The following is a 26,772-nucleotide window of genomic DNA, read 5'->3' as shown; positions in this document are numbered from 1 at the left end:
AGTTTAAATGCGGCTTCAAAGGGCTCTAAACAATCCCAGCCAAAGAAGAAGGGTCTTATCTGGCGAAACGATCGGTCATTTCTTTTCGAAAAATAAAAATTTGTATACTTTAAGCACAAAAGCTTGTGCAGCACAGGCTCTGGGATGCGTGTTCACGATGCTACGAATTAGTGATGGGTCATTCTTGAACGATTTGTTCATTTTGAGCAAATCTTTAATGTGACTCAGGAAGAACGAGTCATCTCTGGGAGTGACTGAATTCATTCAGTCACTATTGTGCAACATCCTATTAGGTTCTGTACTGGAATTAGTTCACCTGTTTCGAGTCTTTGGGTTTTTCCGAGTCATTTGTTCATCTTAACGGGGCTGTCCCGTGATGAACGAACAACTCAAACCCGAAAACTTGTCAGATAAGAGGTGAGGTGAGCTAATCATAGAATAAAGACCCAGGTAAACAATGAATTAATCTTGTCTGTTTCTTATAGCATTATAGTTTTGTCTTGTAGTGTGATCAACGTTTTTGTAAGCAGTAGATGTGTTAGGGAAGTAACAAGTCCATTGTATGAAGAAAAATCCTGAAATGCTTTCCTCAAAAACCATAATTTCGTTACGACTGAAGACAGAAAGAGGGGGTGAGTAAATTATTTGTGAATTGTTGATCTGGAAGTGGACTTCTCCTTTAATCACCATTCAAAAGCACTCGCATTCAAAAGCTTGGGATGAGTCAATTTTAAGGTTGTAAAGAAGTCTCATGCTCATTAAAGTTCCATATTTGATCAAAAATACAGTAATATTGTGAAATAGTACTGCTATCTAAAACAACAGTTTTAAAATCTAAAATATAATTTATTTATGTGACGCAAAGCTGAATTTTCATCAGTCATTACTCCATTATTAAGTGTCACATGATCCTTCAAACATCATTCTAATATGCTGATTTATTATCAATGTTGGAAACAGTTGTGCTGCTTAATATTTTTTGGAACCTGAGATTTTTAGGATACTCTGATGAATAAAAAGTTAAAAAGAACAGCATTTACTCTTTTCTAACAATATAACACTTTACGATCTTTTAACACATTCTCGCTGATTAAAAGTATTAATTTCTTTCAAAGAAAAAAAGAAAAAAATTACTGCTCCCAAACTTTAAACAGTAGTGTATATTGTTACAAAATATTTTTTTAATTTTTAAAAAATGCTGTTATTTTATTCAAAGAATCCTGAAAAAGTATCACAGGTTAAAACATATATTTTAAGCAGCACAACTGTTTCCAACACTAATAAATCAGCATTTCAGAATAATTTCGGATTGTGACACTGAAGACTGAAGTAATGGCTGATGACAATTCAGCTTCGCATCACAAGAATAAATTCTGTTTTAAAGTATATTAAAATAGAAAAACCCTATATAAAATTGGAATAATATCTCACAGTATTACTGTTTTTTTTGTTTGTTTGTTTGTTTTGGTTTTTTGCAGTTTTAATCAAATAAACGCAGCCTTGATGAACAGAAAAGTCTTCTAGCATGAGCTATGTATTTAATACTATGTATTTGTGTATGCATATACACTACTGGTCAAAAGTTAGGAATAATTGGAATAACTGATGCTGCATTTACCTGCCCCAAAAAAAGTTATTTCTTGAATATTATTAAAATTTAAAATAACTGTTCAACACTGAATAAGTCATTATTCAAATTCGCAGACCAATAATATTTGATAATAATAACCGAGCACCAAATCAGCATATTAGAATGGTTTCGGAAGGATCATGTGACACTGAAGACTGAAGTAATGATGCTGAAAATTCTGCCTCAGAAAACAAAAAATCTTAAAAAAATATTAAAATAGAAATTTGTTACTTAAAATTGTAATAATATTCCACAACATTTTTGATCAAATAAATGCACCCTAGAGATGTTTCTGTAAAAAAACATTAAATATTACATATATAACTGCAAATATTTCAAAGTTTTAATAGGCCTACACACAACATAACACACACACACACACACACACACACACACACACACACACATATATATATATATATATATATATATATATATATATATATATATATATATATATATATATATATATATGTGTGTGTGTGTGTATGTGTATATATATATATATATATATATATACACACACATATATATGTGTGTGTATATATATATATATATATATACACACACACACACACACACATATATATATATATATATATACATATATATGTATATATACACACATATATATGTGTGTGTATATATATATATATATATATACACACACACACACACATATATATATATATATACATATATATGTATATATGTGTGTGTGTATATATATATATATATATATATATATATAAAAACATTAAATATTACATATATAACTGCAAATATTTCAAAGTTTTAATAGGCCTACACACAACATAACACACACACACACATATATATATATATATATATATATATATATATATGTGTGTGTATATATGTGTATATATATGTATATATATATATATATATATATACACATATATATCGCTGAAATGCAAACTCTATGTGGAACTATATGGCACACACAACATAACATAAATATATAATATTTGACTTATATACACACACACACATATATATATATATATATAAGTCAAATATTGTGCATATACTTGTTTATAATGTATAATCAGACCCCAATAGATGGAATGTTACAGTATATTGGTCGTAAAGGTCATAAAGGGTCTAAAGCCTCAATAACTCACTTCTGGTTTATGACAGTACTGTATATGTTGTACTCTGTGGGGTTTTGAGGCCCACAATGAAACGGGGGTCTCACCGGTCTGACATTTCACTCGGATCTAAATTAAGCAGACTATGCTCACTCTTCGAAATGTTTTAACAGTCATCTGTAAACTAATGCTGAGCATTAGTCAGTAAGCAATTTTTTAACCAACAGCAAAGGTGGGCGGTACCTGCATTATAGATTGCACAATGCTGTCAACCTATAGGTGTGTATATACATATAATTTAAAACTGAGAATACTAAAGAAGAAAAAGAAAGGAAGTCATTACCGAAGGAGCGTTACTGCACGTGTTCAGGCTTATCAGCAGAATGAGGCGTCGTCGAGTGCAGAATAATTTAGCTGTTCTGTGGCGGTATGAAATGCAAACTCTATGTGGAACTATATGACAAATACTGAAATGCAGAAATATGTTAACTGGCTATTCACTTGAAACTTCCTCGACACATTCAGAATTTCACTAAGGTAGTGAAACGGTTAAATATAATATGCTCATTGAGACAGACAGACAGACACACAGAGAGAGAGAGAGAGAGAGAGAGAGAGAGAGAGAGAGAGAGAGAGAGGGGGAGAGAGTTGAAGTTGAAATTGGCATACGTGACAGGCTTGACAACTGAGGTGGAGGTTTGAGTCTTCTGCAGACACCTATTTAACCCATTAGCTTGTAAGACTTCTTTAACGTTGAAATTCAGTGCCATTTGCTCTTAACAACTGCTAATTTTAAAAACTCCAAACCCCGGTTTAAATACATTATTTAAAGCTTAGCTTCATACTTACAGAAGCGCCAGCAACCTAACAGTTACCCCGAACAACAACAAACCCTTCACTTATTTTCAACCTGCGTTTCCTGCAAAAAACATAACTTATTTCTACAGGCACACCGGCTGTGATAAAGGTACACACTCACCGATCACCTCCTGCAGCTCATAGTCATCCTTGTTGATGGACCAGGGTTGGGAGCTCAGGTCCTCCGACATGTCTCAGGATTGCGTACCTTTATTTAAATCCTGCTGAATCCGAGCACTAGAGTTGGGTGCTTACAGAAAACAACGTGTGAATGTTACTGTAATCCGCAAAGCAGTAGCATTCCAGCTCCTCTCCGCGATTATCTTCAACAGCCTTTCTATCATTCCCAAACTTTGCCACTAGCGCCAAAAGCCACGCCCACCACATTCCTACACACTGACGGACGCGATAGTCGGCCATCTTGAGTGTGGAATAATTACCCTCTTAACTATTCCATTAGCATTGTAGAATTCGCCAAAATATTAGTTACTGGTTATTGTTACTCTAATAAAATGTTATTTAGCAATATGGTTTTATAATATTAACGTATAACTATGATATTAATATATAATTGATTTAGTAGAAATATTTATATGACATTTCTTTCTGTACACAAACTTAAAAAATATGGGGGGAAAACACATTTGCAAAGTAAATAACCTTTAGGTTTAAATAACCTAGACGTCAAGGAACACAACTTCCAACCTAGTTCGGTACATTCACTTAGAGCAAATTATTGCAATAAGTGTTGACAAATCAGGCCTAGTACTATTAAACTTTTAATTTTGTATTGTAATAAAATGCATTGTGGCCACTGCCCATTTTTGTACGGATTATTATACTGCCATCTCGTGGAATAAACAGTACATGGGCCATTCTTTATCTTCATAACGTGTTTGTATAAATTATGTGACTCTGGACCACAAAACCAGTCTTAAGTAGCACGGGTATATTTGTAGGAATAGCCAAAAATACACTGTATTGGTCAAAATTATTGATTTTTCTTTTATGCCCAAAATCATTAGGATATTAAACAAAGATCATGTTCCATGAAGATATTTTGTAAATTTCCTACCATAAACTTAATTTTAGATTAGTGATATGCATTGCTAAGAACATCATTTGGACAAATTTAAAGGTGACTTTGTGGTTTTGCACCCTCAGATTCCAAATTTTCAAATAGTTGCACCTCAGACAGATATTGTCCTATCCTAACAAACCATACAGCAATCGAAAGCGTATTTATTTAGCTTTCAGATCATGTTGAAATCTCAATTTTAAAAAAAAATGACCTTTATGACTGGTTTTGTGGTCCAGGGTCACATAAGGTCATTCTATGCCAATTCAACCAAATTTCAACCTTTCCTAGGTTAAATTTTTGATTTTGCTCATACTTTTTTTTCCTGAAGAAAGATAAACAGTGATGAAAGCCAAAATATTAAACGTCATGAATTAATATTTACTGTGTAATCTACTATTTTTCAGAAAGATGGCAGCATAATAATTTTACTGTAAATGTTCCTTTTTTTTTGGTTTTCAAACACTAAAAGTGGGTCAAATTTAACAATCTGAACACAGAGCCTCATTGAGATGCCCATATCTCTGGAACTGAACTGAAGAGTTCATTAAGAAGCAGAATCTAAAATCATATAGCCATACCTTTAATACTTCTTACGTAGGCACGCAAATTTTGTAAAAACAATATTTATGGCACTCAGGTATGTTCAGTGCAGTTGTTTTGACAGAAGGAAATGAGGGAAATGAGATACATCTCTAGTTCCAACATTATTTGTTCTTCAGACATTTCTCTATAAAAGAAAAGAAGTCTCATTTGGTTTTCCCCTGGAACCATATTGACATTCCAATACCTCTGGAACCGAACCATGTGGAGCCTTAAAAAATTAAGACGCCAGAATTCAAGTTTGTTAAGAACCAACATTAAAATATCTTTAATACTTCTTGAGATACAGACATGCAAACTTTGGAGCAAAAACTTGAAAAGTGCTGTTTCCCCATTTTTGAATGGTCATCATAGGCACATAATGTAACAAAGATTGCTGAAGTCAACAGATTTTACTAATAGAATTACCAATCTCGGTGTAAAAAATAATATGAGGATGCTGCAAACTTTCTAAAATAATTTTTACCCCCTTAAATTGCCTTTTAATCTCAGGTGGAAAATGCCTATATATATTTAGTAAATACACATCCATGACATTTAATATTTTGGCTTTCATCACTATACACGTTTATCTTTCCTCAGAAAAAAATATTAGCAAAATCAAAAACTTAAGCCGGCGATCTCCGTTAACACGGAATGACCCTATAGGACTTCTAGAGGTAAGCCTGCAGGTTTAAGATTTTTTTTTTATTACAGCTTCATTATGGAAATACAGCGCTAAATGTAGATGTTTCTAATCAAAGAATATTCGCTTGTTAAGTCTGACGTCAAGCGTCACCTCTTCCGTGACTTCCGGATCCAAATGCTCTGTCAGATGACATGAGAAAACAACAAACGGTACTAATTATACACTAACAATGTGATATAATACTACCAATAAAAATATAATAATAACGTTACCCTTGAACTCCATACCGTAAGTCCCAGATAGTCATACAATGAAAATATAATATAAATAAATAAATATATAAATTATTTGTGTTGGGACGTTGTGAGCACAGAGACGGTAAAGTTAGCGTACACCGTTAATTTAAAAGCGTTTAGCATAAATGTTGAATATAAATAAACAGTGCTTATAAACGGCTGCTGAGATAGTGAAATGAGTTTGGGTTTGGACCCGGAAACAGCGTTCGTTGGACGCATTACGTCATCACTTAACAAGCCCATACGTAATTCTATTTATTTATCTATTTAAACTATTCTTTGAGATTTTCATAATAATAATTTCTCTAAAATCATCGTCGAATGTTGGATAGGAATATTAAATAAGACAAGCCAATAAAACTTCACAAAATTCATCAAAACCTGCTAAAACTTGTCACTTCCTGAAGGATGATGTCTTTAGGAAACTGTGGTGTGAGTTAAAGGGATACAAAAAATCAGAATGAAAAGTAAAACTGAAGACACAGGAAAATCCTATTAAATGAGGAACAATGACAATATTCTCAAGAATAAGTTCCATGTCATCCACCTAATTTTTTCCCCATAGGAGTGTGGTAAATTTTCTCATTTTGCTGCTTGATATGGTAAATTGGTGTGTCTTACCATATTATTTTAATGTATTATCTTAATAATGAACACACTGGTTTGTAGTGCAAACAGTATTAATGTTTGCACGTTGTTATTCTTCTCCTTATTACGGATAATGAACCAGAAATCTCAGCCATAGGTGGACCAGCGCAGTGCGTGCACCTGCGAACATGGCAAATATAATATGAATTTTATGATATGATTATAAAATGTCGTTTAAAAAGACGTTTAGTATTATTCTAGTATTTTGTCCGTAAACAAACACATTTCTATCTTAAAATCTGCAATGTTTGCAGCAGAAGTTGCTACTCGTTTGTTTTCCTTATCAGCTTCAGAAGATTTTTTTTTCAGACGAATTTCTCACCGCTTCAGTAGAGTTTCCCCGAACAGGAAGTGTGGTAAATGTGGCAAGTTGATCTATATACACAGACCTGATCTGTGAAATATGAATATGCTTTTGAGTAACCATCAATGCCATATGCACAGCAGCCGATATATATTCATCTGCATGTACAATGCATAACAAATATAAAAGTTCTGATCTAACAGATTGATAAGCAAGTTCTGTCAAAGGAAGTTTGAGGTACTGAAGACATAAAAACATGGTTAACCAACCATGACTGTGACTGTGACCGAGATAAAAATTAAAATCTGTTCATCTGCGTTAAGCTGCTAACTTAGCAAGAAAGGTTGAGTACAAAGAGCAAACATAACATGCACAAATATATTTCATTCATTTCATACAAACAAAATAGTTGATGCACATTTAGATCTCACCTGCAAAAGCACTAAAATAAACCCACCGCTGCAAATTGTAAATGTGACAAGAAACGAAAATGAATAACCATCTGTAGGGATTTGCTCTGAAAAGCTGAGCAACCTTTTGATTAAGGCGGGTGTAAAGTACCTTTCTTGAAAGTTCATAAGCTGGACTCGCTACTGAGTCTGAGAAACTCTCCCAAGCAAGCACAAATCACTAGGTATTTTCCCTTCATCCTTCAGAGAGTAGTTGTACCCAGTGATGACTGCATAGTAAAGCTTTAACAGTGTCTATAGAGGAGATCAGGGCAGTGAGAGCGCCTTGGCCAGCCGCTTCCAGAACCAGATCTGTGTGCAGGGTTTGGTGTAATCACAGATGGTCAGAAAACGGAGAATGCTGGGAAAAGGCCTCTTCATGGATTTGTAGACCACAGGGATTAGGCGTTTAGACCGAGCTCCTGCAACAGAGACAAAAGACACTGTTACACTTTAGAAAGAGTTTCTATGCTGCTTTTGTAGCATAGGTTTTAATGACAAAATACTTCAGCACAGCCTCAGAGTTCAATGATTGAAACTCAGCTCCAAGCACTAATGATAGACTCAATCTTTAGGAAACCAATGCACATGCTTTTAAGAATATCTTAAATTTAGGAGGACTATTTCAAAACATGTTGAAAGTGGCACTTCCTGTTGCCAGATGGGGCTATGACAGTTATACTGTAAAAACAATTTGTTGAGTCAACTTAAAATAATTTGTTACACGGCTGCCTTAAATTTTAAGTTCAGTCAACTCAAAAAAGTTTAGTCAATTTGAAATGTTTAGTTGTACTAAGTGACAACTTAGATATTTGAGTTGATTCAACTTCAAATTTTAAGGCAGATGGGTAACAAGCTCAGCTTTTAAGTTTAACAAACCAATTTTTTTGTTTAGTCAACTCTAAGTTGTCACTTAGTACAACTTAACATTTCAAGTTGACTAAAGTCTTAATTTTCCAGACTTTTAATGGTTAAATAAAAAAAATATTACTTAAAAAGCATCATAAAACAATCATAAAAAGTACACAATTTAACTGCAAATTATTGAAAATTAAACAAAAATCACATTTTAAGGCCCTATGAAATATGTTTTTTTTTTTTAAATCAAATTCTGTTTTCCATTAATTTTCTGATTCCATTTTAATTTAAAGCATCTGTAATTAATTGTTTTTATATACACTTTTTTAAATTATTTTATTTATTTATTGATTTATGTTTTCCGAAATACTCTGTTGTGTATTTACATTTTTCTGTTAAATAAATTCAAGTAAACAATTTCTCTGGTAAATATTCCTTAAAATAATAATATAATAGTTTTTTATTAGTAGTAGTGCTATCATTACATTAAGTATTATATTTCTGTCACAGTTTCTTCAAGTTAAACCGAATTTTTATTTTAAAGGGTGTTTTGAAGCCTTCATGATGACAGTTTTTCTCAAAAGTAAAGGCAAAATGCTCATGAAGTGACTCTTAGAGCATTAGAGATTATGTTTATGTGTTCATGTACTCATATATTGAGGCGGCAGAAGAATTTTGAAAACACTGTGAGCATCACGCGACGCGTCTGCGACATTCATTCACACAGAAATGCGCAGAACATGCAAGACTCATATTTAAATAATCTTTTTGCGGCTTAAGATTCACAGACACTAGTCCATATCGCGTTTTGATTTAAGTGTGCTAACCTACTTTTGATTTATTCATCCAAAATGTGGCAAATTCCACAACAATCGGTGTTATACAGTAAATTCAGTTTTTTTGACTGGATTTGTTTGTGCATGTATGTTTATGGCTTTCAACTCTGCATTCCAAATTTCAGGTTTGAGCCTGTTTTAGTGCCTCAAAAAAAAAAAAAAAAAAAAAACACTTGACAAAAAATCTTAGAATAACAACAGGGCTATTCAAACAGCACTAATAAGCTAGTAATAAAAATGGCAATGCAACTTAAATGTTAAGAGAAATATTGTACCTGGGCAAAGACTGAGTGCAAACTTAGTCTGAAAGTCACATGCATCACTGTCCAGATAATCATCAGAAATGACCACCACCATCCTCTTGCACCTAAAGGGCAAAAAATGTTATTACAACTGATTACAAACATTTAAAGATATTAGACAATTCATCAAGAATTTATAAATGCATAAAATGCATGTAATAATAGTAACTAGTGATGCACAGATAGTAAAATTATTTTGGCCAATACCAAAAGCAGATTTTTAGAATCATGATGAACAATAAATGACTGATGTTAATATGTGATCCTGGACCACAAAACCAAATCAAAAAAATCTAAATATTGAGAAAATCGCCTTTAAAGTTGTCCAAATGAAATCGATAGAAGTGCATATTACTAATCAAAAAGTTCTGATATATTTACGGTAGGAATTTTACAAATTATCTTCATGGAACATGATCTTTACTTAATATCCTAATGATTACCCGTACAATGTATTATTGGCTATTGCTACAAATATACCCATGCTACTTATGACTGGTTCTGTGGTCCAGAATTTTATTTAAAGAAATTAAAAATAAAAGCAACATTATTAATTTTTATATTTTGTAGTGTTTATAAGTGTACAAGTGTTATTAAATTATTATTACTATTATATATATATATATATATATATTTTTTTTTTTTTTTTTTTTTAAGATTAACATTAAGTAACCATTGAATAATAAATAACCCCAAACCAACTTGCCTTTTTTCTATGAGCTCACTGGCGATGGTCCACACGCATGTGCCAGGAAGGACGTCTCGATCAAACACACACAGTTTCAGGTTGTATTCGGTCTGTTCCAACTGTTTTATCATCTCATGCACAAACTGGAAGTCACTCTGACAGTAGCAGATGAAAGCATCAAAGGTCTCCGGTGTAATTCCTGTCCAGTGAAGACAATGATTAGTTTGGTAATCTGCTATACAACTAACTCCACAGTGCATTCAGACAGAATAGGGGAAAAAAGCACCTTGTGGATCATCAAACAGCGTGATGCCTTCTCGTTCCTGTGTGCGCGGCCCACAGCTGTCCACCACCGGAACCTGGACAGGCTTCCTCTGCTGTCTTTCCAAATACTTCCTGCAGTCATCATCTGTGCACAAACACCAACAGACAACAACAGCACTTAGATGAAGATCTTCTCTGTTGTTTAAAATATTGAAACCCATATTTGTTAAACGGTCACGTCCTCATGTACTCAGAATTAGTCATTCTTTTCTCAATGCTTTTTATTTCTTTTTGGCTTTTGTTTGCAACTTTTGTTTTAGTAAATGGACAGGAATTGCAATACAATATGAGAATTCTTACTTATTTTACTTATTCTACTCTGTGTGACTAAATAAATAATTCTTAAATAAAAGAGTTAAATGATTTTTTCCTTTCCTTTTGTACATTGATATTTTTTTATCTGACATGAAAAACTAATATTGGTAAAAAGGTATATATGTGACTATAAAGCATTTAAATGAATTCATTTTAATGATTTAAAGCCTATAATAGTAATAACACGAAATATGTTTTTAATATTCATTTACATCACATACAGTATAGCATAAAAGATGTAATATAAATAAAATGTGTGTGACATACCTATAATTTCTTTGAGGTCTGATATAATATCTTTCCGTTCAGCTTTTTCTAAAAACGACAGTAGACTTGCTACTGTTGCCTCTGGACGAGTTTCCCACTCCGTTAGGACCTTTTCAAAGGGATAGTCTCTTTTCTCGAAATTTTTGATCTCCAGGTAGGTAAAGTCCATCATTTCGGCAACCGTCCTCCAGTCTGCTGCCACTGTGTTTGTTGGATTCAAATACAGCCCGAGTTTCTTTCGGAAACTGCAGTTTAAAGCGGTTACTGGGATCTCCTCATAAACTATACTCAATTTTGATGCCATATTTATGGTAAAATCACAGTTATCCAACGGCCGTTGTTAATCTCCGCGTTAAACTCGAGAAAAGAAAGTAATCACAAAGTTAATTCCATTTTCTGACGCTACCGATAAACTAAAGGAAACAAAATATCACGAACTGTAGTACGCTACACAGTACAATACATTAAGCAACAACAAATATTTAAGTGAAGATTGAGGAAATGTTCTCAAAACCTTGAGTCAGAGAAATGACGAAATACACGTACAGCCAATGGAGTCGTGACCACGGGATGTTTACGTAAAAAAAGGCAGGAGCGGCTGTTTCAGGATCAGCGCTAGGATTTTGTGCGTAGTAGAGAGATTAATCCAACACTGATCTGAGATCTGCTTACAAAGCGCTCAACACCAAATATGGGCAATTTCCGCAACATCTTCGCTTGAAAGTTGACGGTGGTGGAAAAGTTCTTACCATGGTTTCTTTGCAGAAACGTGTATACATTTTATGTTAACAGTGGGCTAATTATGTTTGCAGCTTAGTTTCAGTTTAGTTTACTGTGAAGCAGATTTGCTTTAAAATATGAATTGTCCACTAAAAGTCAATAGTTTGACTAACATACAGGAAGCAATGTTTTTGACAAGAAACGTTTTTTTTTTTTTAAAAGGTTAAAAACTTTTTAACCATTCTAAAGCAGTGGTTTGATTTTTTACGCTTCCTTTATGAATTTTGGTGTTTTATGATTATTTTACCATTTAATTTATGGTAATTTAATATGTCCCATTGTGACAACTTACCCCTATAGTATGCAGTGCTATTGAGGCATGTTAAAATGCTCATTTAATATCAATGAAACCTGCTCATTTAATATCAATAAAAGTATTTAAAAGTAGAAAATACCAGGATGTGCCTTTATGAATATGATGAGTTTAGGCACTGAAAGCAGTTGTTATTTTATTATTAATGATCATTTTAATTGTTTAAACCATCAATTATTGGAGTGTGGTTACACACTTTTAATTCAAGAGTTGGTGCACGATTGATTTATTTGTTTTAAAACATTCTAAAATAATGGTTTTGGATTTTTTTATGCTTCCCATATCAATTTTGGTGATTTTTCACAATTATTTTACCATTTAAATTATGGTTATTTAACTACATGTTCCACGTTGACAACTTACCCCTATAGTATGCAGTGCTATAGAGGGATGTTAAAATGTTCATTTAATATCAATAAAAGTATTTAAAAGTAGAAAATACCAGGATGTGCCTTTATGAATATGATCCACATGAGTTTATGCACTGAAAGCAGCTGTTATTTTATTATTAATGATCATTTTAATTGTTCAAACATCAATTATTGGAGTGTGATTACACACTTTTAATTCAAGAGTTGGTGCATGATTGATTTATTTGTTTTTAAAACATTCTAAAATAATGGTTTGATTTTTTTATGCTTCCCATATCAATTTTGGTGATTTTTTTACCATTTAAATTATGGTTATTTAATGACACGTTCCATTGTGACAACTTACCCCTATAGTACGCAGTGCTGTTCAGGCACTTTAAAATGATAGAACCTGCTTACTTAAGTAACAATAAAGAGTATTTAAAAGTGGAAAATACCAGGATGTGCCTTATGAATATAATTCACGCAAGTTTAGGAACTATAAGCAGCTGTTAATTTATTAATGATAATGCAAAATATGTTCGGAAGATAAAAAGTGCATATGCATAGAAAATATTTTTTTACTATTAATTTTAATAACTTTTTTACTAATCATGGCGTTTTGAGCACACAGCTGTCTTTTGCAGCATTTTACCTTAGTTTTTAAAACCAAAAACCAAACTGAAACAGTTGGTACTTCTCACTTCCTATTTCTCAATAAATGAAGAAAATCTTCTGTTTGTGCACATTATTCACACTTTTTTAGTTTTCCTATAATTTCATATATATATATATATAACTGGTTCATGTGAGAAAGGGAGAAGTCACCCAAAAAATCCCAATCCTTATTTTTAGGTGTAACAGTCTAAAAAACAACTTCGAAATGTTTAATCATCCTTGACAAGGACATCTGAAGGGATTTATGTCAACCACCAAAAATACAATACTGTATTTAACAGAATATATACAAAACATAAAAATCTGAGTTCACAGTCCGTAGTATGTGAGCAGCGGTTTCTGTGTCTGCATGTGAAAAGAGATTCAGAAAGAGCAACACAAAACCATGCTATTTTTCATTTCCTCTTCCTCATTCCACTGTGTAACTTGTGACCTAAACAGATGCCTTACATCTATTTGCACTGCCCAGCAGCAGAAAAAGCACTTTTCCACTACACCTTCTCCTCAGAAACCCTTATTCTTGGAGAAGTAGAAGTCAATGCCTCTGTCTTTGTGTTGTCTTGGTGTATAAGATGAGCCTTTTCTACCTTTTCCTGGTGGACCAGACTGAAAAAAAAACAATAAGATTGTGTAATTAGTTTGAAAACAAACTGATCTTTGTCCTTAATAATCAATAACATTAGGTCGCTAATAATCTTACTGATTTGTTGTTGATATGGCGACTCCATTCAGGCGCTATGATGATAGGGGATGGGTATGTTTCGTTGAGGGAAACCTGGGCATGTGAGAGTGCAGAGTTGCTGAGGGTCCAGGGCGTGTGAACGTCTCCACCTTTAATACCTCGAAGCTCTGGAACCCATTGTCGCACATAGTCTCCCTTCACAGATACATTATTAGTGTCAATTGTGTGTCAAAATTTGCCTTATCATCTCTCAGACACGTCAGAAGCATGTGTAACTTCCTCTTCCTATATTTACACTTACGCTCATAGTAAAACATGATCACTTAAGTGACAATGAACAGCAAAGTGGAAAATATCACTCACATGAGTTTAGACACTAAAAGTAGCTGTTAATTTATTATTAATGGTCATTTTAATTGTTTAAACATCCATTTAATTTGTTGATATTTGAGTGTAATTAAGCACTTTTAATTCAAGAGTTGGTGCATGATTTATTTTATTATTATTTTTTTTAATATTCAAAAATTCTGTTTTGATTTTTTTGTTTATGATGTTTTTTTTATTATTACTATTATTGTACTATTTAAATTAGGATTATTTAATGATATGTTCCAGTGTGACAACTTACCCCTACAGTATGCAGTGCTGTTAAGGCATGTTAAAATCATATTAGAACCTGCTTACTTAAATATAAAAAATGGGATTTAAAAATGGAAAATACCAGGATATGCCTTTATGAATATGATTCACATAAGTTTAGACACTGAAAGCAGCTGTTAATTTATTATTAATGGTCAATCTATTTAATTTGCTGCTATTTGAGTGTAAAAAAGCACTTTTAATTCAAGAGTTGGTGCATGATTTATTTATTTATTTATTTAAAACCATTCAAAAACTATGGTTTGATTTTTTTTATTCCCTTACCAATTGCGGTGTTTTATGGGGTTTTTTATTGTACTATTTAAATTACGCTTATTTAATGATATGTTCCTGTGTGACAACTTACCCCTATATTATGCAGTGATATTAGAACCTGCTTTTTTAAATAAAAAAAAGAGTATTTAAAAATGGAAAATACCAGGATATGCCTTTATGAATATGATTCACTATGAAGCATTTGTTAATTTATTATTAATGGTCATTTTAATTGTTTAACATCCATTAATTTGCCCATATTAAAGTGTAATTATTGGAGTGTAATTAAGCACTTATTTCAAGAGTTGGTGCTTTATTTATTTATTTATTTTATTTTATTTTTATTATTTTACTACTTTAATTGTGGTTATTTAATGACATGTTCCACTGTGACAACTTACCCCTAAATTATGTAATAATACTAAGGTATGTTAAAATGATAGTAGAACCTTCTCACTTAAATATCAATAAAAGAGTATTTAAAAGTGGAAAACACTTGGATGTGCCTTTATGAATATGATTTACATGTGCATCTCAATAAGTTAGAATGTCATGGAAAAGTTCATTTATTTCAGTAATTCAACTCAAATTGTGAAACCTGTGTTTTAAATTAATTCAGTGCACACAGACTGAAGTAGTTTAAGTCTTTGGTTCTTTTAATTGTGATGATTTTTGCTCACATTTAACAAAAACCCACCAATTCACTCTCTCCACAAATTAGAATACATTTTTAGTGAATTGTTGGCCTTCTGGAAAGTATGTTCATTTACTGTATATGTACTCAATACTTGGAAGGGGCTCCTTTTGCTTTAATTACTGCCTCAATTTGGCGTGGCATGGAGGTGATCAGTCTGTGGCACAGCTGTGGTGGTATGGAAGCCCAGGTTTCTTTGATAGTGGCCTTCAGCTCATCTGCTTTTTTTGGTCTCTTGTTTCTCATTTTCCTCTTGACAATACCCCATAGATTCTCTATGGGGTTCAGGACTGGTGAGTTTGCTGGCTGGTCAAGCACACCAACACCATGGTCATTTAACCAACTTTTGGTGCTTTTGGCAGTGTAGGCAGGTGCCAAATCCTGCTGGAAAATGAAATCAGCATCTTTAAAAAGCTGGTTAGCAGAAGGAAGCATGAAGTGCTCTAAAATTTCTTGGTAAACGGGTGCAGTGACTTTGATTTCAAAAAACACAGTGGACCAACACCAGCAGATGACACTGCACCCCAAATCATCACAGACTGTGGAAACTTAACACTGGACTTCAAGCAGCTTGGGCTATGAGCTTCTCCACCCTTCCTCCAGACTCTAGGACCTTGGTTTCCGAATGAAATACTAAACTTGCTCTCATCTGAAAAGAGGACTTTGGGCCACTGGACAACAGTCCATTTTTTCTTCTCCCTAGCCCAGGTAAGACGCCTCTGACGTTGTCTGTGATTCAGGAGTGGCTTAACAAAAGGACACGTCTTGACACGTCTGTGTGTGGTGGCTCTTGATGCCTTGACCCCAGCCTCAGTCCATTCCTTGTGAAGTTCACCCAAATTCTTGAATCGATTATCCTTGACAAGCCTCTCAAGGCTGTGGTTCTCTCAGTTGGTTGTGCATCTTTTTCTTCCACACTTTTTCCTTCCACTCAACTTTCTGTTAACATGCTTGGATACAGCACTCTGTAAACAGCCAGCTTCTTTGGCAATAAATGTTTGCGACTTACCTTCCTTGTGAAGGGTGTCAATGATTGTCTTCTGGACAGCTGTCAGATAAGCAGTCTTCCCCATGATTGTGTAGCCTAGTGAACCAAACTGAGAGACCATTTTGAAGTCTCAGGAAACCTTTGCAGGTGTTTTGAGTTGATTAGCTGATTGACATGTCACCATATTCTAATTTGTTGAGATTGGTGGGGTTTTGTTAAATGTGAGCCAAAATCATCACAATTAAAACAACCAAAGACTTAAACTACTTCAGTCTGTGTGCACTGAATTTATTTCATACACAAGTTTCACAATTTGAGTTGAATTACTGAAATAAATGAACTTTTCCACGACATTCTAATTTATTGAGATGCACCTGTACATAAGTTTAGGAACTAAAAGCAGCTGTTAATTTATTATTAATTGTCATTTTAATTGTTTAAACGTTCATTAATTTGCTTATATTCAAGTGTAATTAAGCACTTTTAATTCAAGAGTTGTTGGTTGTTTTTTTTTAATTGTTTAACTATTTAAATTATGGTTATTTAAAGACATATTCCACTGTGACAACTTACCCCTATACCCCCTAATATGATTCTAATCCGTTTAGGCACTAAAAGCAGCTGTCAATTTATTATTTATGGTCATTTTAATTGTTTAAACATCCATCGAATTTGCTGATGTTAGAGTGAAATTAAGCACTTTTAATTTAAGAGTTGGTGCATGATTTATTTTTATTTATTTGATTTTTAAAAAACCTTTCTGAAATGATGGTTTGATTTTTTTATGCTTTTTTTAAAATCTACAACTAGATAACTTCTCTTTTTTTTTAGACATAACAGCAAAATGTATGAATCAGAATGCAGGTGATTTTTTTTAACGTGTTGTTACCATGAAAGACCTGTAAAAACTACTACTTACGTTATTGTCATAATCAAGTCCTTGTTTGATCATATTGAACTTCCTGTTTTCTCGTGGGTCGTTTCCTGTTCCAGCACTATAGAGCCAGTTTCCATAGTTGCTGCAGACGTCATGGTCCACCTGACGCCAACAAAAGATAATACAGCATTCAACGGCAGTAAAAAGCAGACAGCATCATCCCACTCTATCAAATACAGCAAATGTTTCCTACCAGCAGGTATTCAAACCACTCAGCGCCCAATCTCCAATCTAACCCCAAGTCTTTGGTCAGAAAGCTGGCCACATTTTGACGTCCTCTGTTGGACATGAATCCTGTCAGCGCAAGCTCCCTCATGTTGGCATCTACAAACGGCACACCAGTTCTCCCCTCTGAACAGCAAGTGAAAAATATTCACTTTTAAAATGCCTTGCAAAAGGATTCATTTTTTCACATTTTTTTATGATGCTGACTTATGCTAAACTGCTTTAAATGATTTTTTTCCCACATCAATCTACACTCCATACGCCATAGTGGTAAAGCAAAAACAGGTTTTTAACATCTATTCCCACACCACATGGATATGTTTTCTACATTTATTTACGCCTTGATTCAAATGAAAACAACGTATTCCCACGACACAGCTGACACAGAACGGCGTACGCTGTTTGCTCCCAGCGGATACTCTCTAAAATGGCGCTGTAATGCGGAGGAGACGAACTGTTGAATAAAGTTGTTATTTTAGTTTCCCTTCCGTAGAAAAAGTATTTTTGTAGCTTCGTAAAATTATGGTTGAACCACTGATGGCAGATGGACTATTTTGACGATGTCTTTCATGCTTTTCTGGTCTTGTCAGTGGTATTTAACTGGCAGTCAGTGGGACAGGTTTTTATTCAAAATATCTTAAATTGTTTTCTGAAGACAAAAAAGCTTTTACGGGTTTCGAAAGACATGGTGGTAAGTGATTAATGACAAAATTTTAATTTGGGGTGAAGTAACCTTTTAAGGGTATGAATACTTATGCAATGTACTTATTTCATTTTTTTTAAATTGCATTAATGAAGTTATGACAATTCTGTTTTTGCTTTGTCATTATGGTGCACATTAAGGCAGCAAAATAACAAAATGTGGGAAAAAAAAAAAAATGAAGGGGTATGAATACTTTCGCAAGGCACTGTAATTCAAGAAATTACAATGTGTATTCAGATGTGTATTCACTGGTTGATGTAAGTAAGTACAAAATTAAAACTGGAGAACACTAGCAAATAGTAGGAGTCGCATTACCTTTCCATGCATTAAACAATATCATATCTGTCTTCCAGGACACATGTTTGTCTTGCAGACCTTCAGTTCATGAAGGAAGAAAAAATCGTTTAATCATTAAAAAAAGATCAACAAGAAACTAAAACCAACATAGATCAAAAGCAAAAAAAAAACTTGCCATATAAATCCAGTCTTACCATTCATATGAAATATTCTGTTTCTGTATTTTAAACCCACAAACTTGAAGTAATCTCTCCAGAGAAGTTCAAATATCACCCTGGTGAAGAAAAATTTGGTATTGTTGCATATAAAAAACCTGACACAAGTTAATTTTATCTGAAAACACATTTCTAACCACGTTACTCACCAGTATGTGCTTTGGTTGGCGGTTCGTTCGACCTCATACTTCTTAATCTGCTCATAGATATACCTGGGTGATATGCAGCCCAACGCAAGCCTGAAGGATGATGAAAAACCATGAATGCTTAGCATTAGTCTGTACTTTGCTCATGCATTATGAATACATCAATCTGAGGGCTCACCAAGGAGAAAACTTTGTGGAATAGTCAACTCCAATCATTCCATTCCGAGTCTCCTTATAAGCTGCAATGGCATTCTGTGATAAAAACAAAAAGTTGTTCACCAAAATAAAATTTGCTTAAATGTATTCACCCTCAGGTCATCTAAGATGTAGATTAATTTATTTCTTCATTGGAACAGATTTGGAGGAATTCAGCATTGAATCACTTACTCAACAATTGATCCTCTGCAGTGAATGGGTGCCGTCAGAATGAGAGTCCAAACAGCTGATAAAAACATCACAGTAATCCACAAGCAATCCACACGACTCCAGTCATTTGGTTTCTGGCCAAAATACATCCATAATCCATAATAACGCTTCCTCAAGTAAAAATGTTCATCTCTGTTCATCTTCTATTCACAGACATACAGTATTTGTTTAGAACTGAAGCCTGTTTTTACTGTGTTTAATTCACAGTGTTTGATCTGTGCATATTTCTCTCCTGATTCAGAAAAGACAAATGTGGAGAAAGCAGATGAGGATGTTAATTGATTGACTAGAGTCAAGTTGTGGATTATTGAGATGTTTTTATCAGCTGTTTGGACTCTCATTCTGACGGCACCCATTTACTGCAGAGGATCCACTTGTGAGCAAGTGATGTAATGCTACATTTTTCCAAATCTGTTCTGTATCTTGGATGCCTGAGGGTGGGTACATTTTCAGCAGCTTTCATTTTTGAGTGAACTACTCCTTTAAGTAATTTTCAGAAAACTAAAAGAAAAGGCCTCACTGTATCCCAAAAGTAATGTTTCAGCCTAGCAAGAGCCTCGGTCTCTCCACCGCGGCATGGGAAGGCCGAGCGGCAGTCGTCCACTGGCTCTGAAACCACAGAGAGGAAATATGTCATGATTATTCCTCACTGGTCAACTTAAAATAAATTCTGTTTATCTTCCAAATATCCCTCTGAGGATTGTACAGTCAGCTGAGAGGAAATCACAACATAATTCATTGAAAATAGCTATATTAAGAAAGAGGAAATATGAGTAACTGATTTAGCCTGGAGCTTTTCATCATCTTACTGACTGTGTCATGGTTTGTATCTTAAGATACTGGTGCAGTTCACTCAAAAATTAAAGTACCTGTTTGTCCCAGGCCCTCGAATGTTGGGATGGGGCCCTCCTCCAGTCCAAGAGGAAGAGATTTAACCTGTTCTGGTGTGGAAAGTACAGGTCGCACTCTGCCCTGTCCCTCAACTGCTTTTCTAAACTGGGTGTAAACGTCAGGTAACCTTACAAAAGAGAGCGAAAATTAGAAGCATAAACCGGATATTAGGTCACGCAGACAAATTGTTTAACACTGAAACTGAAACTGCAATTACTAATCAAATCATAAAAAACAGGAAGTTACAGCAGTGCTTTAGTTTCCAGGGATTTTTCTGTAAAGTTTCCTAGGAAAGTTGAATGAGTTGTTAAAGTTACTAACATAGATGGGCTAAAGCAATTGGTTATGTTTTCTTATATGTCAGCACCAAAGTGTATGTTAATGAAATATCTGTGTACAGTAGTTTAAAAAAAAAATTTACTGGGTGATGGCAAGTGATTATTTTTACAAATTAATGATATACAAATTTTACAAATGTTATTAATGATATACAAATTAGAATATTAAAGAATATTAATACAATAAAATAGATAAAATAATAAATTAAATAGAATATTAAATATTTAATTCAAAAATTAGTTATGTGCTATTTTATATGTTCAGATAATGGTTTTAATACAAAGTTTTCAAAATTACTCAAATTACTGTTTGGTAAAGTCATTAATGTACAGCATACACATGTATTAGGATGTACTAATAAAAATGCAGAAATTAACTAATTTGAAAAATATTATGCATGAAAGAAGAGACCATAGGCTAACGATGGAAGCCCGTTTCTGCCACAATGAAGAAAAAAAAAAATCTCAGAATTGCGTAATACTCACAATTCTGGCTTTTTTTCTCAAACCCAGAGATTTAAACTCACAATTGCAAGGTATAAAGTTGGAATTATGAGGCATTAAGTCTTTTTCTCCCTCAGAATTAGATTTATAACTCACAATTGTGCCTTTTATTCTCAGAATTGCAAAATTTAAACAATTGCGAGTTATAAAATCAGAAGTATGATACATTAACTCATAAGAACATGCAAGTCTTTTTTTCCCCTTGAAACCTGACTTTATAAATTGCGATTCTGTTTTTTTTTTTTTTTCAGAATTACGCGATATTAACTTGCAATTCTGACTTTTTTTTCAGAATTGTGTGATATAAACTCACAATAGCGAGTTATAGAATAGAATAGAATTATGAGGCATTAACTCATAAGAACATAAGTCTTTTTTTCCCTTAAAATTTGGCTTTATAATTTGCAATTCTAAAAGTTCAGAATTGCAAGATATAAATATATTAAGTCACAATTCAGACTTTTTTTTTCTTTGAACTGTGTGATATAAACTCACAATTGTGAGTTATGAAGTCAGAATTATGAGACATTAACTAGCAGAAATATATAAGTCTTTTTTTCCCCTCAAAATTGGACGTTAAAACTCGCAGTTCTAGTGGGGTTTTTTTTAGAATTGTGCAATATTAACTTGCAATTTTGTCTTTTTTTCAGAATTGCGTGATATAAACTCACAATAGCGAGTTATAAAGTCAGAATTATGAGACATTAACAATCAAGAACATATAAGTCTTTTTTTTTTCCATAAAATTGGACTTTGTAACTTGCAGTTCTGTTTTTTTTTCCTCAGAATTGCGTGATATAAACCCACAACTGAGTTGTAAAGTCAGAATTGCAAGATATAAATATATTAAGTCACAATTTAGATTTTTTTTTCTTTGAATTGTGATATAAACTCATAATTGCAAGAAATAGTCAGAATTGCGAGTTTTTAATCACAAATTCTATCACGCAATTCTTCTTAAAATTTTAATTTTAATCATTAACTGTCGAAATCCCATTAAAGGATTAACTATGATTACACTTACTAGTTAACCGTAGTTACCTATTAAGTATAATACTATTTAACAGTAGTGTTGTTATTGTTAACTAAAACTGTTACAGTTTTCAGTAATTGACCAAATTCTAAAATAAAGTAAAATATAAAAATTACATGAAAAACTTACATTGAAAAAAATGAAAACTACACTTAAACTCAAAAATGTAATAAAAATGAGAGTGAAATAGAAATGTTAAAGAAAAAAACTAATAATATGACAAAAGCAGAACAAAAAACTTAAAATGTCAACTGAAAATATAAATAATAAACATATACAAAATATTAATAAATGCTATAATAGTATATAAATTACACTGCAACACTTGTCCTACCCTCTAATGTGACTGAATGGCAGATCATCTCTGTGGTAAAGTGTAGAACCCCAGAAAGTCTGAACTTTGACTTTGTTTTGACAGCACACGTCCTTTAGCTTCTTCTCCACAAACTTTTCCTCTGACGCCACCTTCAGGCAATAGACAGAAAGTGTCAGACTGCACTTTAAATTCCGTTTCAGCCCTATATATATATGGCTCTGTGGCCACATTTACAGAGCTCTGAAACACACCTCCTCATGAAAAGCCAAAGCTGTGACTGAACCCAGCTGCTGAATCAATTCACTAACAACCTCCTCCGGCTTCCCTTGTCTCACCAACAGTGTGCTGTACAAAGGATATACAAGGCAAACATATATAAATCAATATATGGATGGAAAGCACATTCTGTGTGTACTGAAATTCCCACCTGCCCCGTTTCTTCAGAGTGGCCCTCAGGTCTTTTACACTGTCTAGGAGGAAGCGTAAACGGAACGGACCGGTTTTAGGGAAGTTGAAGTGATAGGTGCCCTGGTAATGGCGTGGGTCGAAGCAGTAGAGGGGGATAATGTGATCGGCATTCCTCTGAGCCCAGTGAAACACCTGGATGAATGAGGTAAAACTGGTTCATGTTTTTCTAATAGGCCCAACAAAGCTTAACCTGTCAAAGCAAGCACTGCAGTTCATAAACTCACTGTTCATTTGTCCACTTCACAGAATTAAAATGTGTTTACTAATGTAACAAATTTAAGGTTTGTTAGTGTCATATACAAAGTTTTTGAACAGTTTTTTTTTTTTTTTTTAAATATTCTCTTCTGCTCACCAAGCCTGCATTTATTTGATCCAAAGTACAGTAAAAACAGTAAAATTCTGAAATATTTGTACTATTTAAAATAACTGTTTTCTATTTGAATATATTTTAAAATGTAATTTATTCCTGTGATTTCAAAGATGAATTTTTAACATCTACTCCAGTCACATGATCCTTTAGAAATCATTCTAATATACTGATTTGCTGCTTAAAAACATTTATTATTGTTATTATTATTATTATGCTGAAAAAAGTACTTTTTTCAGGTTTCTTTATTGAAAGTTCAGAAGAACAGCATTTATCTGAAATAGAAATCTTTTGTAACATTATAAGTGTCCTTATCAGCACTTTTGATCAATTTAAAGCACCCTTGCTAAATAAAAGTATTAACTTCTATTAAAAAATACTGAATTTAACTTTTGAATGGTATAGTGTAAATGCTGATCAGATCTATATGAAAAAAAATCCTGAAAAAAAAAATGTACTCAGCTGTTTTAAATATTGATAATAATGATAATAATAAAATGTTTCTTGCACAGCAAATCAGTATATTAGAATGATTTCTGAAGGATCATGTGACACTGAAGACTGGAGTAATGATGCTAAAAATTTAGCTTCGATCACAGAAATAAATTACATTTTAAAACATATTCAAATAAAAAGCAGTTATTTTTAATAGTAAAAGTTTTGCTTTGGATCAAATAAATGCAGGCTATACATTTATATTTGGTTTAAATATTAGAAATAATTAAATATTTAATAAATGTAATCTACAATATTTGTATTAAAGTTCTCCTCTTAATGCATTTATATTTGTAATATATTTACTTGTCATAAATGTTGTTGCTAGAGAGAGAGCGAGATAAACACTATTTAGTTACATATATTAAATTATTACCAAAAACAAATAAAGACAGCATTAAAAATACGAATAACTTAAAACAAACCCAGATATTTTCCACTGATTCATTTGATTTTAAACAGTATATTTACTGTTAATAACAGTATATAAACAGTACATTTATCCACAGAAGCGGTAGCATGTAGCCACGCCCCCTAGTGACGATTACCGACAAACCAACCAATGAGCGCCCAGATTTCACTTCACATGGATATCATGTTTTGCAACTCAAATAGATTAAACGAACTCCATTTATTATTCTCAAGTATTCCGTGTTATGTGTAAACATTAATATTAGTAAGATAATCACTGCGACTTGTTACATCTCGAACAGGACACCATGTAATAACGTTTAAGCATTTGAGTTTAGGCACGAGTGTGTTGTGCCCTAGTCAAGAGACTGTACGCTTCTTTGTTCCTATAGATTATAAAGCATGTCATATTTACATTACCTCGTTATCATGCAGACGCAGGTCGTTCCTCAGCAGACATATAACCGTACGAGAAGCGGACATCCTGGAAGTGTCTTTAAAGAAGTCTCAAGCGATCGCGTTTATGTCGAGCATGCAGACAGACCAGCAGTGGAAGTGTAGCCAAACCATGGGCCCGTTTAGGTAACAGACGCGTGAGGTTACCAAACATGCAGTCTGAAAGAACACGTGATCTTCTTACCAAACTTACTCTGTCAATAAAGCGTCTTAAAAAAAAAAAAAACGAAACAGTTTGGACTAAGCTGCAGTTAAACGTTTAGGAAAAGGTAACACGTAAGAAATAATTATTTAATATGGGGAAAATACAATAAAAAGCTGGTTATGTTCAAGCTAAAACGATAAAAAAAAAATGCCCCTTAGTGTTTAAACATAATTTTGAGAGAATTTGCTCAAGTAATTAACAGAAATAAGTTCCATTATTTGATGCCACCTGGTCTAATAAAATGAAATACGTATAAAATGCACTCAATTCATATTAAGTGTATTACTATGTTATTGGCCGCTGTACGCTTCATTATGTAGAATATGTTACTTTTTACACTTTGTATTTAAAAAGTATGCAAGATGAAAATCTGTATATACACCGTATTTGTCTAGAATTATAAGATATTAAAATATTTTAAGAGTTAGTTCACCCAAAAATGAAAATTCCGTCATTAATCACCCTCATGTCCTTTGATTTCATCAGAAAAAATCTTGGTTTGTGTTCTGAAGATGAACGAATGGACCCTTTTCACAAGCCTGTGATGACGCGTTTTAACGGTCATCATCATCATAAATCCTTTAAACTTTTTTATATTTTGATTTTTAAAAATATATATGTGCATTTATAACACTATACTTTGTATTATATCACCTTTTCATCATGTTACAAAAAACTAGTTAACGCTATGCGAGGGTGTTTGTAATGCTATACCTGCGTCTGCATTGTTTACAAACCATTGTTGCCATGTCCGCGGTTTTCCCGCGAAATTGGGCTACTTTCGTATTGTTGCTGTGGGTTGTTTTTTTATGTCCGCGGGTTGAAGCAACCCCAATAAGACAATATTTATCCCCTGGAATGCTAATTTTACCAGAGGAATAGCACCATGAGACATGTGTTTTACACCTTGGAATACGATTTTTACTGGGGGTCCCCCTTGAAAGCAATTAGGCTACTTTTAGGCTTGGTTTGAGTAGCCATTACATGCGTTTTGTTGTGAAAACCTGGCATGTCTGAACATTTCGACAGAGGATTTCTTGCAATTTTTTGCCCAGCCTTACTTATTTGAACCAGAATATAGTGAATTTGCACTTACATCACAGTTTGGTCAGGTACCCGGATGGGCGGCCATAATGGAGATACTCGGATGTAAACAACAGCTTGAATTGCATGGTTAATGTACTACTGAATCCATTGTTCTGCTAATTTATGCTGTCTAAACCATGAAAAAAATGTGTGGAAGCAGCTAAATCATATAGAGAAGGACTTAGTAAGCAGGAAAGGTCATGATATGTTGACATACTAAAGTAGATCAGTGGTAAAGATACATATGTGAAGTATTAATTAAAATATTAGCCTAATATTTCACCTACCTGACTGGAGCTGATAAGAACAAACACGAATGTTGTCAAAATTCATGCCCTGGAACTCCTGGTTCAATTCGGTCAACCACAAATGCCTTTTGTTCCTTTTGCACTCCTCCTTAATTTGTTATAACTTTTGGAAGTCTATAGTACTCCATATGTTTTTCCCAGACCTATTAGTACAGCTCAAATAATTGAGAATAAATGACCACTTTCAGCAGCAATAATCGGCAAAATTTCTGAGTTTTGTTCAGTTTAGTGGTATTGTTTACTTCAGTGCTGCCAATATGGCCGACTGATGATGAGTTATGAAAACAAATTTGGTGAATAAATTAAGGTTGACCCACTGATGTCACATGGACTATTTTAATGATGT

The 26,772-nt window shown here is 33.3% G+C and overlaps 3 protein-coding genes across 5 annotated transcripts in view; all 3 read right to left on the bottom strand.

Annotated features, from left to right (window-relative positions):
• The window catches only part of oxsr1b (oxidative stress responsive kinase 1b), a 66,080-nt gene extending 62,118 nt beyond the window's left edge, over positions 1-3,962 (bottom strand). For both annotated transcript variants that reach the window (XM_051098684.1, XM_051098685.1), the window contains exon 1: positions 3,725-3,962. In XM_051098684.1, coding sequence (XP_050954641.1) covers positions 3,725-3,794 — 70 coding nt within the window. In that variant the 5' untranslated portion in view covers positions 3,795-3,962. The remainder of the gene's footprint in view (positions 1-3,724) is intronic.
• Positions 3,963-5,424: 1,462 nt separating this feature from the next.
• myd88 (MYD88 innate immune signal transduction adaptor) lies at positions 5,425-11,747 on the bottom strand. Its single transcript, XM_051098688.1, has 5 exons — positions 11,200-11,747; positions 10,580-10,702; positions 10,312-10,492; positions 9,579-9,670; positions 5,425-8,031 (listed from the first exon to the last, which is right to left on the bottom strand). The coding sequence occupies exons 1-5, from the start codon at positions 11,501-11,503 to the stop codon at positions 7,877-7,879; spliced, it is 855 nt and encodes a 284-aa protein (XP_050954645.1). The 5' UTR covers positions 11,504-11,747; the 3' UTR covers positions 5,425-7,876.
• A 1,460-nt stretch (positions 11,748-13,207) lies between these two features.
• cry-dash (cryptochrome DASH) lies at positions 13,208-24,969 on the bottom strand. 2 transcript variants are annotated; one of them, XM_051098686.1, is made up of 14 exons: positions 24,792-24,969; positions 23,058-23,230; positions 22,882-22,975; positions 22,649-22,779; positions 20,418-20,566; positions 20,069-20,157; positions 19,301-19,374; positions 19,126-19,215; positions 18,956-19,035; positions 18,780-18,839; positions 17,730-17,887; positions 17,519-17,638; positions 14,021-14,197; positions 13,208-13,926 (listed from the first exon to the last, which is right to left on the bottom strand). In XM_051098686.1, exons 1-14 carry the CDS (start codon positions 24,852-24,854, stop codon positions 13,825-13,827), a joined length of 1,560 nt encoding a protein of 519 aa, XP_050954643.1. In that variant the 5' UTR covers positions 24,855-24,969; the 3' UTR covers positions 13,208-13,824. The 2 variants fall into 2 exon arrangements, with proteins under 2 accessions (XP_050954643.1, XP_050954644.1); XM_051098687.1 differs by lacking the exon at positions 23,058-23,230 and having other exon boundaries at positions 24,792-24,933.
• Between the last annotated feature and the right edge of the window lie 1,803 nt (positions 24,970-26,772).

The sequence above is a fragment of the Labeo rohita genome, chromosome 24 (assembly GCF_022985175.1).
Source record: "Labeo rohita strain BAU-BD-2019 chromosome 24, IGBB_LRoh.1.0, whole genome shotgun sequence".
NCBI classification, from domain to species: Eukaryota; Metazoa; Chordata; class Actinopteri; order Cypriniformes; family Cyprinidae; genus Labeo; species Labeo rohita.
Note: the sequence above shows the minus strand (reverse complement) of the source record. Positions and strands in the feature narration are given on the sequence as shown.

Coding starts and splice junctions, on each gene's coding strand:
- myd88 (XM_051098688.1), bottom strand. CDS start 11,503: ATGGCATCAAAATTGAGTATAGTTTATGAGGAGATCCCAGTAACCGCT. Junction 9,671..10,311: donor AGTGAGCTCATAGAAAAAAG/GCAAGTTGGTTT, acceptor TTTGCCCTTTAG/GTGCAAGAGGATGGTGGTGG. Junction 8,032..9,578: donor TGCACTCAGTCTTTGCCCAG/GTACAATATTTC, acceptor TCTCTGTTGCAG/GAGCTCGGTCTAAACGCCTA.
- cry-dash (XM_051098686.1), bottom strand. CDS start 24,854: ATGTCCGCTTCTCGTACGGTTATATGTCTGCTGAGGAACGACCTGCGT. Junction 19,375..20,068: donor AACATTACTTTTGGGATACA/GTGAGGCCTTTT, acceptor TTTTTATCACAG/AATGCCATTGCAGCTTATAA. Junction 18,840..18,955: donor CAGAATATTTCATATGAATG/GTAAGACTGGAT, acceptor CATGAACTGAAG/GTCTGCAAGACAAACATGTG.